Genomic DNA, 18542 nt, shown 5'->3' on the forward strand with positions numbered 1-18542 from the left:
AAGGGGCACCTTACGAACACATAGCAAATGTGAAAGTTGGTATTATCAGCATTGCTTTCTAGAGGAAGAAACAGAGATTCAGGGTAATCATGAACTGCCCAATACCAAAGTGGCAAAAAGTAGTTCATCACAACAGAACCCTGTGGAGAAACATAAAATGTAGCTTAACTAAATCACTGGCGCTGTGGGGCCTCAAAAAGATATTTGGTTTTAGTGCCTGCAGTAATCCTTCAGACGGGATTGGTAAAATCTGAGATGACAAACCCAAACCTACCTCGCTGCCCTGCTGTGGATTCCAACTCATAGCCACCGTGGCCAAAAAAAATACGTTGCTTGAGTAGATTCAGACTCATAACAACCCTGTAGGGGCAGAGTAAAACCTCCCCACAGGGTTGCAAATCTTTACAGAAGCAGACCGCCACTTGTTTCTCCCGTGAGCTGCCGGTACGTTCGAACCCCCGAGCTTTGGATTAGCAGCCCAGCGTTTTAACCACCGAACTCTTTAACCACTACGCCACCAAGACTCGTTCGGAGAAGACAAGGCTGAGAGTAATTACAGACCTGCAACAAAGAAATAAGGGAGCAATCCCACCGCGATCCTACCCCAGCTCCCCTCCCCAAACTTCTTAGGAGGCGTGTGCGTTTAGGGGCGGAGCTCACTAACAGGGAGGCTGCAGAGACAGCCCGCTTAGATTTTTGAGGGCGGTGAGGCAGACGTATTAAAAACTCGCTCGGCCAACACCTGTACAGGAGAAGCCGCAAAACTGCCCCACACGCGTACCTCGGGAACTGTAGAAGCTGCCGGGCCTCAAAGCCCATCCCGGCATCCTTAGCGCCGGGCATAATTGGCCCCCTCGGCCGCCGTCGGCCTGGGGTAGCTATGGAAACTTGGCTGCCCTCGCTATGTCACTGCAGCAGGCCCCTCCGTCGCGGGTATTCGTGGAACTGGTTCCCTGGGCTGACCGGGGCCGAGAGAACAGCCTGGTCTCGGACAGAGGGACGCTGCCTAGCCTCCCCCGTCCCCTTCCCTCAGCACAGTCCCAAACTACGACCCGCGAGGTGCACGTAAGCGGCACCGCGGAGGTGTCTGCGGGCCCTGATCGGGCGCAGGTAGTTGTACAGGTGAGCAGCACCAAGGAGGCAGTGGCCGAGGCCAAGAAGAGCGTTAATCGTCGCCTGGACTACATCACGCAGAGCCTCCAGCAGCAGGGCCTGCAGGTAAGAGCGTCGCCAGGAAGGAACTTCGAACCGGGCCGCACAAAGGGCGAGGCCGAGGGTAGTCCCGACGGGCCCCTGGATCTGGGATGAGCGTAAGGTGGTCTTAGTGTCGGAGACGCATTTTGGCATCGGTATTTCAGAGCCCTACGACCTGGCAGAGTGAACTTTTGACCAGTGTCTCTTCTAGATGGGAGAAATTATGGGCCGCAGGGAACTGGTAAAATAAAAGATTGCAAATTTGGATGAGTTTTTCTTTGGAGATATTTTCTGCGAGTGGTTTTGTTTTTAACCATAAAATGTTGAACTTGTAACGTTAGATGAAAATGCTTGCCTTGGTCACGTGCTAAACAGTAAGCGTTTTTTGTTTTTATTCTGTACCAGGAATTGAAAAGTGAAGAGAAAGGTCGGCCACGTAAAGCTTTGTTTTTAACCATAAAATGTTGAACTTGAAACGTTAGATGAAAATGTTTGCCTTGGTAACGTGCTAAACAGTAAGCGTTTTTTGTTTTTATTCTGTACCAGGAATTGAAAAGTGAAGAGAAAGGTCGGCCATGTAAAGCTTTGCCTTCCATGGTTGGTTCTTCAGTGTGTTTGTTTTGTTTTCCAAAGCCCATGTTAGTGGGGAAAAATAATATCTGGTTTCGTTTTACAAAGATTTCAAAAAAAATTCTCCAACTTTTTTAGTTTTGACTTTGTGTGTGTGTGTGTGTGTGTGTGCGCGCGCGCGCGCGCGCGCGCCAAGATGCCACATGTATGAAGTACCTGTACTTGCTTACCAGGGATGTCCATGACACAAGTCACTAAATAAATATTAAGACTTTATCTAAGGAAAGAAGGAAAAAAGTGAACTAACCTTATTTATTTTACATAAAGCTTTTATTTATTTATTTTTTTATTAGGCAAGTTTTAATATCTCCATTTCTCTGACTTGAAGAAGTAATGGTCTGAGCTCATGTATTCCTGAGACCAAAATCTAGGTTGCTTCCTGCTATGCTAAAAAAAAAAAAAAAAAAAAAACCCAGTGCCGTTGAGTCGATTCCGACTCATAGCGATCCTATAGGACAGAGTAGAACTGCCCCCACAGAGTTTCCAAGGAGCGCCTGTCGGATTCGAACTGCTGACCCTTTGGTTAGCAGCTGTAGCACTTAACCACTACACCACCATGCTAGGCTCCAGATAATTACAGTAAAAGAAAATTAGGAACTATAGAGGTCAACCATCTCAGTTTCCTCATTTTACAGAGTAGGACCCTATAGGCCATAGGTTGTCATTTAACCAGGATAACAGTGAGTTCATAAAAAGTGCAGATATTCTTACTTGTGGTTTATTGCTAGAAATGCTACACCCCAAAAAAGCAAATTTTTATTTTAAGGAGCAAATATATTTGTACTGCATTTACAAATATAAGTTATTAAAAAATCATTTTGGAAAGGATTTTTCTAGATTTCACAGTTTAGGAGAATGCAAGTGCTAACTGTAAATGATTTGAATAAAATATGCAGCAAAATATTTCCTTAGAAAACTGCTGCTGTTTCAGTCCTGTTTGGGTAATATAACTAGTTCTTAAGTTATTTACATAAAATGTATACTGAGCTCACACGGCTCTAACTTCAGATATGTAAAGCAAAATGGATTACTAACTCCAGCCTTCTGTAATTACATCCAAATTCAGTATTCAAGGCAGGACATAGGAAAGAAAGTAATGTCTTAATTATCTGTGCTATTGGAGGAAAGCCGTCATATAGATACTTTGTTCAGTAGGTAATGCAAAATATTATTTATATTACCTTTCAGGATAAATTATAAGGGGTTTCCACAAAGTCCTTATTATCTTTTAAACTTTGGAATCTTGACTTGTAAGGTTTATTCCATCATTCCCCTCCTCGAAGGCTCCTCAAAGCCTTTAGGCTAAGGTCTAAACTCCTCTGCTTAATAAGTTGAGCCTAACTCTCCATCCTCAATTCCTCATTTCCTGTCATCTCTCTCCCATCTTATTTTTTTCCTTTAAGAGCCAGCCCAAGCTCACCTCCTTGGGAGTCCTTTCCTAACATAACTCCATACCACACTCAACTCTCCGCTTTCAGCAATATTTATTACCTTGTCTTATAATTATTGATTTACTTGTTCCTCCTTATTCTAAATCTTCCCAGAGCAGAGATTTGTCTTTTGTTTGCATTCATAAGTTACGTATCATACACGTCTCAATGTGTACTCAGAAAATGGTTCTCGAATGTATAAAAGGGAAAAAATGAATGAAGCACTAAATGAACTATTAGTTCAGCTATATTATAGATCTTATGGTTTTATGAGCTTGTGTGAGCATATAGCCATTCTTAATGCTGTTTTCATGGAAAACATGTTTTAACATTTTAAGCACTATTTCTCTAAGACTCAGTTTCACTCACTCAACCAACAAATGTTTATTAATCATTTCCTATCACATCACTCTGTTCATTTTTAAATAGCACTCAGCAGATCTAATTATTTTGTTTTCGGATTTGTGTGCTCCCCCTTAGACTGTAAGTGCCAATATTTGCCTGTTATCATTTTTTTCCCCCCGATAAAAACTGCGTACTATTGCTAAGCCTTTGACAAATGTTACCTCATTTAATACTCATTCCTACCATATGAGATAGAAGCTTTAATTGCCATTTTACAGATGACAATTTTCAGGACAAGAGTGATTACTGGCAGATAGTTTTTCCCCTACACAGGTAGGAAGTGGCAGAGTTTTAGACCCCAATCAAGATCTTTGACCCCAAAGCCCATGTGCTTAACAACTAACTGCAGTATGTTGATCCTTTATTTTCTTGGCAGTGGGTGATTGAGATTTTAGGTAGAGGGATGTTGCAGATGCATCCCGTTTGGTGCATCAAGTCAGTTCCAGCTCATAGTGACCCTGTATACAACAGAACAAAACACTGCCCGATCCTGCCGCATTCTCACAACCGTTGCTGTGTTTGAGCCCATTGTTGCAGCCACTGCGTCAGTCCATCTCGTCGAGGGTCTTCCTTTTTTGGTTGACCCTCCATTTAACCAAGCATGATGTCCTTCTCCAGGGTCTGGTCCCTCCTGATAACACGTTCCAAGTATACGAGATGAATCTCACCATCCTTGCTTCTAAGGAGCACTCTGGCTATATTTCTTCCAAGACAGATTGGTTCATTCTTCTGGAAGTCCATGGCGTATTCACTGTTCTTTGCCAATGCCATAATCCAGAGGCATCAATTCTTTGGTTTTCCTCATTCAGTGTCCAGCTTTTGCATGTGTAGGAGACCACTGGAAATATCATGCCTTGGGTCAGGCACACCTTAGTCCTCAAAGTGACATCTTTGGTTTTTAACACTTTAAAGATGTCTTTTGCAGCAGATTTGCCCAATGCAATATGTCGTTTGATTTCCTGACTGCTTTTCTCATTGGCGTTGATTGTGGATCCAAGTAAAATGAAATCCTTGACAGCTTCAGTCTTTTCTCCGTATATCGTGATATTGCTTATTAGTACAGTTGTGAGGATTTTTGTTTTCTTTATGTTGAGGTGTAATCCATATAGAAGATTGTAGTCTTTGGTCTTCATCAGTAAGGGTGCCAAGTCCTCTTCATTTTCAGCAAGCAAGGTTGTATCATCCACATATTGCAGGTTGTTAATGAGTCTTCCACCAATCCTGATCCCACATTCTTCTTCACGTAGTCGAGCTTCTCAGATTATTTGCTCAGCGTACAGACCGAATAAGTTTGGTGAAAGAATACAATCCTGACGCACACCTTTCTTGATTTTAAACTGCACAGTATCCTCTTGCACTGTTTAGGCGACTGCCTCTTGGTCTGTGTATAGGCTCCTCACAAGCACAATTAAGTGTTCTGTAATTTCCATTCTTTGCAGTGTTATTCATAATTTGTTATGATTCACACAGTGGAATGCTTTTGCATAGTCCATAAGACACAGGTAAACATCCTTCCGGTATTGTCTGCTCTCAGCCAAGATCCATCTGACATCAGCAATGATATCCCTCATTCCACATCCTCTTCTGAATGCAGCTTGAATATCTGGCAGTTACCTGTTGATACACTGCTACAACCACTTTTGGATGATCTTCAGCAAAATTTCACATTCTTTTTGATCATCTCTCTTTGGAATAGGCACAGATATGGATCTCTTCCAGTCAATTGGCCAGGTAGCTGTCTTCCACATTTCTTGGCATAGATGAGTGAGCACCTCCAGTGCTTCATTCGTTTGTTGAAACATCTCAGTTGGTATTCTGCCAGTTCCTGGATTCTTGTTTTACTTTTGCCATCACCTTCAGTGCAGCTTGGACTTCTTCCTTCAGTACTGTCAGTTCTTGGTCATATGCTACCTCCTGAACGTTGACCAGTTCTTTTTGGTACTGTGACTCTGTGTATTCCTTCCATCTGCTTTTGATGCTTCCCTCATCATTCAACATTTTCCTTGTAGAATTCTTCAAAATTACAACTCAAGGCTTGAATTTTTCTTCAGTTCTTTCAACTTGAGAAATGCCAAATGTGTTCTTCCCTTTTGTTTTTCTAACTCCAGGTCTTTGCACATTTCATTATAATATTTTACTTTTGTCTTCTTGAGCAGCCCTTTGAAATCATCTGTTCAGCTCTTTTACTTCATCATTTCATCCCTTCACTTTGGCCACTGTACTTTTAAGAGCAACTTCCAAAGTCTGTTCTGATATCCATTTGGGTCTTTTCTTTCTTTCCTGTCTTTTTAATGATATTTTGCTTTCTACATATATGGTGTCTTTGATATCTTCTCACAGCTCCTCTGGTCTTTGGTGATTAGTGTTCGACACACCAAATCTATTCTTGAGATGGTCTCCAAATTCAGATGGGATATACTCAGGGTCATACTTTGGCTCTCACGGACTTGTTCTAATCTTTTTCAGCTTCAACTTGAACTTGCATATGAGCAATTGATGGTCTTTTCCATAGTCGGCCCCTGGCTTTGTTCTGTCTGATGATACTTGAGCACTTCCATTGTCTTTTTCCACACATATAGTTGGTTTGATTCCTGTGTTTCCCATCTGGTGATGTTCACGTGTATAGTTGCCGTTTATGTTGTTGAAAAAAGATATCTGCAATGAAGAAGTCTTTGGTCTTGCAAAATTCCATCACGCAATCTGCAGTGTCATTTCTGTCACCGAGGCCATATTTTCCAACCATAGATCCTTTTTTGTTTCCAGTTCTGGCATTCCAGTCACCTGAAATTGCATGTTTGATCAATTTCAGGTTGCAGAAGTTGGTAAATATCTTCACTTCCCTCATCTTTGACATTAGTGGTTGGTGTGTAAATTTGAATAATAAAGTCATATTAACTGGTCTTTGTGGGAGTATGGACATTATCCTATCACTGACAGTGTTGTACTTCAGAATAGATCTTAAAATGTTTTTTTTGATGATGAACACGACACCATTCCTCTTCACTTTGTCATTTCTGGTATAGTAGACCATATGATTGTCTGATTCAAAATGGCCAGTACCAGTCCATTTCAGCTCACTAATGCCTAGATATCGATCTTTATGTGTTCCATTTCATTTTTGACAATTTTCAATTTTCCTAGATTCATACTTCGTACATTCCATATCCTGATTATTAATGGTGTTTGCAGCTGTATCTTGTCATTTTGAGTAGTGCCACATCAGCAGATGAAGGTCCCAAAAGCTTGATTCCATCCACATCATTAAGGTCGACTCTACTTTGAGGAGGCAGCTCTTCCCCAGTCATATTTTGAGTGTCTTCCAACCTGAGGAGCTAATCTTCCAACACTGTATCAGACAATACTCTGCAGTTATTCATAAGGTTTTCACTGGTCAATTTTTTCAGAAGTAGACTGCCAGGTCCTACGTCTTAGTCTGGACGCTCCATTGAAACCAGTTCCCCAAGGGTGACCCTGCTGGTATTTGAAAAATCAGTGCAAAGCTTCCAGTATCACAGCAACACATAAGCCACGATGGTACGACAAACTGACAGACGCATGGTGGAGATACTTTTGACAGTCCTCTCAAATCCTCCTGGCACATTACATTTCTGTGCATGCAAACCCAGCTTCCATCTGTCATCATTTATGAATTCCTTGCCTGAAAGTTTTAGCTGCCTGCGCGTCTACTTTGCCTGCCAGTGGACCAGCTAGTAGTGCTGGGGAATTAACACAGTCTTGCCTGACCCAAGCAGTCTTCAACTAATGACTGAGGAGAGTAAGGTAGAAAAAAGATCCCAGCTTCCTCACCATTTGGGAGATACAACTCTGAGGCATCTGTTCCACACTAGTTTTCAACATTACTCAGCTGGATTAAGCTCCATTTGCCTACTGTGGTAACTACTTGATAATACACCCTTAAATGGCTTTGTTTCCTTTCCCACTCCTCTACTGGTGTTTCTTAGATCACCTGCAAAATTAGCTACTGTGTATACTCAAATCTTTTTTGGGGAGTTTGCTTCTGGAGGGACTCAAACTGAGATAGGGAATGACAGAAACACAGTTATATTCAGTTGGTTACAGTTTTTCATTATTTAAAATAATGACAAAATGAATATCCTTGTAGCTAGATCTTTATACATGTTCTTAATGTTTTTCGGCATTAATTCCTGTTGTTGTTAGGTCCTGTCGAGTCGGTTCCGACCATAGGGACCCTATGCACAACAGAATGGAACACTGCCCAGTCCTGCACCATCCTTACAATCGTTGTTATGCTTGAGCTCATTGTTGCAGCCACTGTGTCAATCCACCTCGTCGAGGGACTTCCTCTTTTCTGCTGACCCTGTACTCTGCCAACCATGATGTCCTTCTCCAGGGACTGATCCCTCCTGACAACATGTCCAAAGTATGTAAGTCGCAGTCTCGCCATCCTTGCTTCTAAGGAGCATTCTGGCTGTACTTCTTCCAAGACAGATTTGTTTGTTCTTTTGGCAGTCCATGGTATATTCAATATTCTTCCCCAACACCACAATTCAAAGGTATCAACTCTTCTTCGGTCTTCCTTATTCATTGTCCAGCTTTCACATGCATATGATGCGATTGAAAATACCATGGCTTGGGTCAGGCGCACCTTAGTCTTCAGGGTGACATCTTTGCTCTTCAACACTTTGAAGAGGTCCTTTGCAGCAGATTTGCCCAGTGCAATGCATCTTTTGATTTCTTGACTGCTGCTTCTGTGGCTGTTGCTCATGGATCCAAGTAAAATGAAATCCTTGACAACTTCAATCTTTTCTCCGTTTATCATGATGTTGCTCATTGGTCCAGTTGTGAGGATTTTTGTTTTCTTTATGTTGAGGTGTAATCCATACTGAAGGCTGTGGTCTTTGATCTTCATTAGTAAGTGCTTCAAGTCCTCTTCACTTTCAGCAAGCAAGGTTGTGTTACCTGCATAACGCAGGTTGTTAATGAGTCTTCCTCCAATCCTGATGCCCTGTTCTTCATATAGTCCAGCTTCTCGTATTATTTGTTCAGCATACAGATAAATAGGTATGGTGAAAGAATACAACCCTGATGCACGCCTTTCCTGACTTTAAACCAATCAGTATCCCCTTGTTCTGTCTGAACAACTGCCTCTTGATCCATGTAAAGGTTCCTCATGAGCACAATTAAGTGTTCTGGAATTCCCATTCTTCGCAGTGTTATCCATAGGTTGTTACGATCCACACAGTCGAATGCCTTTGCATAGTCAATAAAACACAGGTAAACATCCTTCTGGTATTCTCTGCTTTCAGCCAGGATCCATCTGACATCAGCAGTGATATCCCTGGTTCCACATCCTCTTCTGAAACTGGCCTGAATTTCTGTCAATTCCCTATCGATATACTGCTGCAGCCATTTTTGAATGATCTTCAGCAAAATTTTGCTTGCATGTGATATTAATGATATTGTTTTATAATTTCCACATCCGGTTGGATCACCTTTCTTGGGAATAGGCATAAATATGGATCTCTTCCAGTCAGTTGGCCAGGAAGCTGTCTTCCATATTTCTTGGCATAGATGAGTGAGCACCTCCAATGATGCATCTGTTTGTTGAAACCTCTCGATTGATATTCCATCAATTCCTGGGGCCTTGTTTTTCGCCAATGCCTTCAGAGCAGCATGAACTTCTTCCTTCAGTACCATCGGCTTCTGATGATATGCCACCTCTTGAAATGGTTGAACATCAACTAATTCTTTAGGTATAATGACTCTGTGTATTCCTTCCATCTTCTTTTGATGCTTCCTGCATCATTTAATATTTTCCCCATGGAATCCTTCACTATTGGAACTCGAGACTTGAATTTTTTCTTCAGTTCTTTCAGCTTGAGCAACGCCGAGCGTGTTCTTCCCTTTCGGTTTTCCATCTCCAGCTCTTTGCACATGTCATTATAATATTTTGTCTTCTCGAGACGTCCTTTGAAATCTTCTATTCAGTTCTTTTACTTCACCAATTCTTCCTTTTGCTTTAGCTGCTCGATGCTCAAGAGCAAGTTTCAGAGTCTCCTCTGACATCCATCTTGGTCTTTTCTTTCTTTCCTGTCTTTTCAGTGCCCTCTTGCTTTCTTCATGGATGATGCCCTTGATGTCATTCCACAACTCGTCTGATCTTCGATTGCTAGTGTTCAGTGCATCAAATCTATTCTTGAGATGGTCTCTAAATTCAGGTGGGATATACTCAAGGTCGTATTTTAGCTCTCGTGGACTTGCTCTGATTTTCTTCAGTTTCAGCTTGAACTTGCATATGAGCATTTGATGGTCTATTCCCCAGTCGGCCCTTGGCCTTGTTCTGACTGATGATATTGAGCTTTTCCATCGTCTCTTTCCACAGATATAGTCAATTTGATTTCTGTGTGTTCCATCTGGCGAGGCCCATGTGTATAGTCGCTGTTTATGTTGGTGAAAGAAGGTATTTGCAATGAAGAAGTCACTGGTCTTGCAAAATTCTATCATTTGATCTTTGGCTTTGTTTCTGTCACCAAGGCCATATTTTCCAACTACTGATCCTTCTTCTTTGTTTCCAACTTTAGCATTCCAATCACCAGTAATTATCAATGCATCCTGATTGCATGTTCAATCAATTTCAGACTGCAGCAGCTGATAAAAATCTTCTGTGTCTTCATCTTTGGCCCTAGTGGTTGATGCATAAATTTGAATAATAGTTGTATTAACTGGTCTTCCTTGTAGGTGTATGGATATTATCCTATCACTGACAGGATTGTACTTCAGGATAGATCTTGAGACATTCTTTTTGACGATGAATGTAACACCATTCCTCTTCAAGTTGTCATTCCCAGCATAGCAGACTATATGATTGCCCAATTCAAAAATGGCCAATACCAGTGCATTTCAGCTCACTAATGCCTAGGATATCGATGTTTATGCATTCCATTTCATTTTTGATGATTTCCAATTTTCCTAGATTCAACGTGTCTGTCAGTTTGTCGTACTGTGGGAGCTTGCGTGTTGCTGTGATGCTGGCAGCCATGCCACCGGTATTCACATACCAACAGGGTCACCCATGGAGGACAGGTTTCAGATGAGCTTCCAGACTAAGACAGACTGGGAAGAAGGACCCAGCAGTCTACTTTTCAAAAGCATTAGCCAGTGAAAACCTTATGAATAGCAGCGGAACATTGTCTGATACAGTGCTGGAAGATGAGCCCCCCAGGTTGGACGGTTTGACTGTGTAGATCATAACAAATTATGGACAACATTGCAATGAATGGGAATTCCAGAATACTTAAGTGTGCTCATGAGGAACCTGTACATAGACTAAGAGGCAGTTATTCTAACAGAAAAATGGGATACTTCATGGTGTAAAATCTGGAAAAGTATGCATCAGGGTTGTATTCTTTCACCATACCTATTCAGTCTGTATGCTGAGCAGATAATCTGAGAAGCTGGAAGATATGAAGAAGAACAGGGCCTCAGAATTGGAGGAAGACTCATTAACAGCCTGCGATATGCAGATGACACAACCTTGCTTGCTGAATGTGAAGATGACTTGAAGCACTTACTGATGAAGATCAAAGAGTACAGTTTTCAGTATGGATTACACCTCAACATAAAACAAAAATCCTCACAACTGGACCAATAAGCCACATCATGATAAACAGAGAAAATACTGAAGTTGTAAAGGATTTCATTTTACTTGGATCCACAATCAGCACCCATAGAAACAGCAGTCAAGAAATCAAACGATGCATTGCATTGGGCAAATCTGCAAAAAACCTCTTCAAAGTGTTAAAAAGCAAAGATGTTACTTGAAGGACTAAGGTGTGCCTGACCCAAGCCACAGTATTTTTGACTGCCTCCTACACATACAAAAGCTGGACAATGAATAAAGAAAACCGAAGAATTGATTTCTTTGAATTATGGTGCTGGTGAAGATTATTGAATATACTATAACCTGATCAAATGTGTCTGGGAAGAAGTACAGCCAGAATGCTCCTTAGAAGCAAGGTTGGCAGGACTTCGTCTCACATACTTTGGACATGTTATCAGGAGGATCAGTCCATGGAGAAGGACATCATGCTTGGTAAAATAGACTGTCAGTGAAAAAGAAGAAGACCCTCAATAAGATGGATTAATGCAGTGGCTGCAACAGTGGGCTCAAGCATAACAAAGATTGTGAAGATGGGGCAGGACTGGACGGTGTTTCATTCTGTTGTACATAGGGTTGGTATGAGTCAGAGCTGACTGAACAGCACCTAATAACAACAACACGCTCCTGTTCTTGTTATTAGGTACCATCATGTTGATTTTCATCTCATAGTGACCCCATGGGAGTGGAACTGCCCCATAGAGTTTTCTAGACTGTAATCTTTATGAGAGCAAATTGCTTAACCATTGCCCCACCAGGGCTGTTTATGCACGTTTTGGAATGGCTAAAATTTGAAAAATAAAAAACTGACAATGCAAATGCTGGTGAGGATGAAGAACAACAAATTCTCATTCACTGCAAAACAAGACTGAAAAATAGTACAGCCACTTTGGGAAACAGTTTTGCAGTCTCTTAAAAAGTTAAACATTGACTTACCATAAACCAAACCAAACCCACTGCTATTGAGTTGAATCTGACTCATTGTGACCCTTAAAAAGACTTACCATAGAACCCACCCTTGCACTTAAATGAATTAAAAATTTACATTCGGACGGTGACCTGTGTGGGAATGTAGTAATGAAAACTGGAAGCAACTACAATGTCTTTCAACAGGAGGATGGATAAGCAAACTGTGGCACATCTATATGATGGAATATTATTCAGCGATAAAAACGTACAAGCTGATTCACATAACAACATGGATGAAAAAGAAAGAAGCCAGGCCCAAAAGACAATATATTTTATGATTCCATTCATGTGACATCCTGGAAAAGGCATAACTATAGGGACAGCAAAATTACTTGTTGTAGCAGGGAGTGGTTGACTATGACCGGGATGCACAGGAGAACTTCAAAGGTGAAGGAACTATTCTGTATGGTACTGAGGTGGTGGATATATGACTGCATTTATCAAAGCCTGTAGAAGTGTAATTCACAGAATATACTTTACTATAACTAAAAAAATTAAACTAAAAAAAAGGGGAGGAGGCAGGGCCAAGATGGCGCATTAGGTGGACGCTGCCGCGGATCCCTCTTGCAACAAAGACTCGGAAAAACAAGGGAATCGATCACATACATAACAATCTACGAACTCTGAACAACAAGCACAGACTTAGAGACAGAAAACGAACAAATACGGGCAGACAGCGACCATTTTCAGAACTAGGAGCCAGCATACCAGGCAGGTGACCTTCAGAGCCCGATCTGGGGCAGAGCCCAGGGGGGCAGACGGCACAGACGGGGGGCCCAGCCCTTCCTCCCCGAACCCATCCCGGGAGGAAGTCTAGCTGGTTGGCGCGGGCGGCGTAGTGGCGCAGCCGGAGGGAGAAGCAACCGGGAGGTAGTGACTGATATTGGAGCGCGGAGAACAGCGTCCCAGCTGGGGACCCGTCCTGCCCGGAGTTTGGCAGGAAGCGGGCGGGGCGTGAGCGGGCGGGAGGTCAGCTATATTTCCCTAAAGCGACCCGGGATGGGGCCTACACGTTCGTGCGGGAGGACGCCCACCCAGTCCGCGAGTGCGGCGCAGTGAACCGGAGGGAGAAATCCCCGGAAGTGACTGGTCTTAGAACGGGGAAAACAGCGTCCCAGACGGGGAGCCATTCCGCTGGGATTTGGGTGCGCACGTGGGCGGGGCGTGAGCACGGGGTCCAATTATATTCCCCTGAATTGACCCAGGGGGCGGGCCCACCCGTTCATGCGGGAGACGCCCACCCAGTGCGCGCGAGCGGTGCCGCGCACCGGAGGGAGAAGACCCCAGGAGGAAGTGACTGGTCTCTGAGCAGGGAAAGCAGTGTCCTAGCCGGAAAGCCGTCCCACCCGGACTTTGGCGGGCGGGGGCGGAGTGTGAATGCGGTGTTCAGCTCTATATTCTGTGGTGCTACACTCCTAGCTCTCTGATCCCTCCCCCACCCTCCCCAGGCGGCTCCATTAAAATCCGAATACCGGGAGCCAGAGGGAGAATTCAGATAGGGATCTGACGGCATTTTTTTTTTAGCTGATTACCTGGAAAATCTAGTTTCCCAGTGATGGCTCGGAGACAGCAGTCCATATCAAACCACATAAAGAAACAGACCATGACAGCTTCTCCAACCCCCCAAACAAAAGAATCAAAATCCTTCCAAATGAAGATACAATCCTGGAATTATCAGATACAGAATATAAAAAACTAATTTACAGAATGCTTAAAGATATCACAAATGAAATTAGGATAAATGCAGAAAAAGCCAAGGAACACACTAATAAAACTGGTGAAGAACTCAAAAAGATTATTCAAGAACATAGTGGAAAAATTAATAAGTTGCAAGAATCCATAGAGAGACAGCATGTAGAAATCCAAAAGATTAACAATAAAATTACAGAATTTGACAACGCAATAGAAAGTCAGAGGAGCAGACTCAAGCAATTAGAATGTAGACTGGGACTACTGGAGGATCAGGGAATCAACACCAACATAGCTGAAAAAAAATCAGATAAAAGAATTAAAAAAAATGAAGAAACCCTAAGAATTATGTGGGACTCTATCAAGAAGGATAACTTGCCAGTGATTGGAGTCCCAGAACAGGGAGGGGGGACAGAAAACACAGAGAAAATAGTTGAAGAACTCCTGACACAAAACTTTCCTGACATCATGAAAGACGAAAGGATATCTATCCAAGATGCTCATCGAACCCCATTTAAGATTGATCCAAAAAGAAAAACACCAAGACATATTATCATCAAATTTGCCAAAACCAAAGACAAACAGAAAATTTTAAAAGCAGCCAGGGAGAAAAGAAAGGTATCCTTCAAGGGAGAATCAATAAGAATAAGTTCAGACTACTCAGCAGAAACCATGCAGGCAAGAAGGGAATGGGACGACGTATACAGAGCACTGAATGAGAAAAACTGCCAACCAAGGATCATATATCCAGCAAAACTCTCTATGAAATATGAAGGAGAAATTAAGATATTTACAGATAAACACAAGTTTAGAGAATTTGCAAAAACTAAACCAAGACTGCAAGAAGTGCTAAAGCAGATTGTTTGGCCTGATGACCAATAATATCAGGTACCAGCACAATACAAGGTCACAAAACAGAACGTCCTGATATCAACGCAACTCGAATAGGGAAAGCACAAAAACAAACAAATTAAGACTAATTCTAAAAAATAAATAAATAAACAAAATAATACACATAACAGGAAATCATGGAAATCAATAGATAAACGATCACAATAATCAAAAAGAGGGACTAAATATAGGAGGCATTGAACTGCCAGATGGAGAGGGATACAAGGGGATATAGAAAGATACAAGTTAGGTTTTTACTTAGAAAAATAGGGGTAAATAATAAGGTAACCACAAAAAGGAATATCAATTCCATAACTCAAGAAAAACGTAACGACTCAACAAACACAAAGTTAAACATTATGAAAATGAGGATCTCACAAGCTACTAAGAAAAACGTCTCTGCACAAAAAAGCATGTGGAAAAATGAAATGGCCAACAACACACATGAAAAGGCATCAAAATGACAGCACTAAAAACTTATTTATCTATAATTACGCTGAATGTAAATGGACTAAATGCACCAATAAAGAGACAGAGAGTCACGGACTGGATAAAGAAACACGATCCATCTATATGCTGCCTACAAGAGACACACCTTAGACTTAGAGACACAAACAAACTAAAACTCAAAGGATGGAAAAAAAATATATCAAGCAAACAATAAGCAAAAAAGGAGTAGCAATATTAATTTCTGACAAAATAGACTTTAAACTTAAATCCACCACAAAAGATAAGGACACTATATAATGATAAAAGGGACAATTGATCAGGAAGACATAACCATATTAAATATTTACGCACCCAATGACAGGGCTGCAAGATACATAAATCAAATTTTAACAGAATTGAAAAGCGAGATAGACACCTCCACATTTACAGTAGGAGATTTCAACACACCACTTTCGGAGAAGGACAGGACATCCAGTAAGAAGCTCAATAGAGACACAGAAGACCTACTTACAACAATCAACCAACTTGACCTCATTGACTTATACAGAACTCTCCACCCAACTGCTGCAAAATATACTTTTTTTTCTAGTGCACATGGAACATTCTCTAGAATAGACCACATATTAGGTCATAAAACAAATCTTTGCAGAATCCAAAACATCGAAATATTACAAAGTATCTTCTCAGACCACAAGGCAATGAAGCTAGAAATCAATAACAGAAAAACTAGGGAAAAGAAATCAAATACTTGGAAAATGAACAATACCCTCCTGAAAAAAGACTGGGTTATAGAAGACATCAAGGAGGGAATAAGGAAATTCTTAGAAAGCAACGAGAATGAAAATACTTCCTATCAAAACCTCTGGGACACAGCAAAAGCAGTGCTCAGAGGCCAATTTATATTGATAAAAGCACACATACAAAAAGAAGAAAGAACCAAAATCAGAGAACTGTCCCAACAACTTGAACAAATAGAAAGTGAGCAACAAAAGAACCCATCAGGCACCAGAAGAAAACAAATAATAACAATTAGAGCTGAACTAAATGAATTAGAGAACAGAAAAACAATTGAAAGAATTAACAAAGCCAAAAGCTGGTTCTTTGAAAAAATTAACAAAATTGATAAACCATTGGCTAGACTGACTAAAGAAATACAGGAAAGGAAACAAATAACCCAAATAAGAAACGAGAAGGACCACATCACAACAGAACCAAATGAAATTAAAAGAATCATTTCAGATTACTATGTAAAATTGTACTCTAACAAATTTGAAAACCTAGAAGAAATGGATAAATTCTTGGAACAATACTACCTACCTAAACTAACACATTCAGAAGTAGAACAACTAAATAGACCCATAACAAAAAAAGAGATTGAAACGGTAATCAAAAAACTTTCAACAAAAAAAAGTCCTGGCCCAGACAGCTACACTGCAGAGTTCTACCAAACCTTCAGAGAAGACTTAACACCATTACTATTGAAGGTATTTCAAAGCATAGAAAAAGACGGAATACTACCCAACTCATTCTATGAAGCTACCATCTCCCTGATACCAAAACCAGGTAAAGACATTACAAAAAAACAAAATTTTAGGCCTATATCCCTCATGAACATAGATGCAAAAATCCTCAACAAAATTCTAGCCAATAGAATCCAACAACACATCAAAAAAATAATTCACCCTGATCAAGTGGGATTTATACCAGGTATGCAAGGCTGGTTTAGTATCAGAAAAACCATTAATGTAATCCATCACATAAATAAAACAAAAGATAAAAACCACATGATCTTATCAATAGATGCAGAAAAGGCATTTGACAAAGTCCAACACCCATTTATGATAAAAACTCTTACCAAAATAGGAATAGAAGGAAAATTCCTCAACATAATAAAGGGCATCTATGCAAAGCCAACAGCCAATATCACTCTAAATGGAAAGAACCTGAAAGCATTTCTCTTGAGAACGGGAACCAGATAAGGATGCCCTTTATCACCACTCTTATTCAACATCGTACTTGAAGTCCTAGCCAGGGCAATTAGGCTAGACAAAGAAATAAAGGGTATCCAGATTGGTAAGGAGGAAGTAAAGTTATCACTATTTGCAGATGACATGATCGTATACATGGAAAACCCTAAGGAATCCTCCAGAAAACTACTGAAACTAATAGAAGAGTTTGGAAGTGTCTCAGGATATAAAATAAACATACAAAAATCACTTGGATTCCTCTACATCAACAAAAAGAATACCGAAGAGGAAATAACCAAATCAATACCATTCACAGTAGCCCCCAAGAAGATAAAATACTTAGGAATAAATCTTACCAAGGATGTAAAAGACCTATACAAAGAAAACTATAAAACTCTGCTACAAGAAATTCAAAAGGACATACTTAAGTGGAAGAACATACCCTGCTCATGGATAGGAAGACTTAACATAGTAAAAATGTCTATCCTACCAAAAGCCATCTATACATATAACGCACTTCCAATCCAAATACCAATGTCATACTTTAAGGGGATAGAGAAACAAATCACTAATTTCATATGGAAGGGAAAGAACCCCCGGATAAGCAAAACATTACTGAAAAAGAAGAAGAAAGTGGGAGGCCTCACTCTACCTGATTTCAGAACCTATTATACAGCCACAGTAGTCAAAACAGCCTGGTACTGGTACAACAACAGGCACATAGACCAATGGAACAGAATTGAGAACCCAGATATAAATCCATCCACGTATGAGCAGCTGATATTTGACAAAGGACCAGTGTCAGTCAATTGGGGAAATGATAGCCTTTTTAACAAATGGTGCTGGCATACCTGGATATCCATTTGCAAAAGAATGAAACAGGACCCATACCTCACACCATGCACAAAAACTAACTCCAAGTGGATCAAAGACCTAAACATAAAGGCTAAAACGATAAAGATCATGGAAGAAAAAATAGGATCAACCCTAGGAGCCCTAATACAGGGCATAAACAGAATACAAAACATTACCAAAAATGATAAAGAGAAACCAGATAACTGGGAGCTCCTAAAAATCAAACACCTATGCTCATCTAAAGATTTCACCAAAAGAGTAAAAAGACCATCTACAGACTGGGAAAGAATATTCAGCTATGACATCTCAGACCAGCACCTGATCTCTAAAATCTACATGATTCTGTCAAAACTCAACCACAAAAAGACAAACAACCCAATCAAGAAGTGGGCAAAGGAGATGAACACACATTTCACTAAAGAA

General features: G+C 40.9%; 1 protein-coding gene across 1 annotated transcript in view; it reads left to right on the forward strand.

The window, feature by feature from the left end:
• The first annotated feature begins 694 nt into the window (after window positions 1–694).
• IRAK1BP1 (interleukin 1 receptor associated kinase 1 binding protein 1) overlaps window positions 695–18542 on the forward strand; it is a 42714-nt gene continuing 24866 nt past the window's right edge. Inside the window, exon 1 of the mRNA XM_003404384.4 lies at window positions 695–1218. Within this exon, the coding sequence (XP_003404432.1) occupies window positions 904–1218 (315 nt within the window). The 5' untranslated portion in view covers window positions 695–903. The remainder of the gene's footprint in view (window positions 1219–18542) is intronic.

This window comes from Loxodonta africana, chromosome 1, assembly GCF_030014295.1.
Source record: "Loxodonta africana isolate mLoxAfr1 chromosome 1, mLoxAfr1.hap2, whole genome shotgun sequence".
NCBI classification, from domain to species: Eukaryota; Metazoa; Chordata; class Mammalia; order Proboscidea; family Elephantidae; genus Loxodonta; species Loxodonta africana.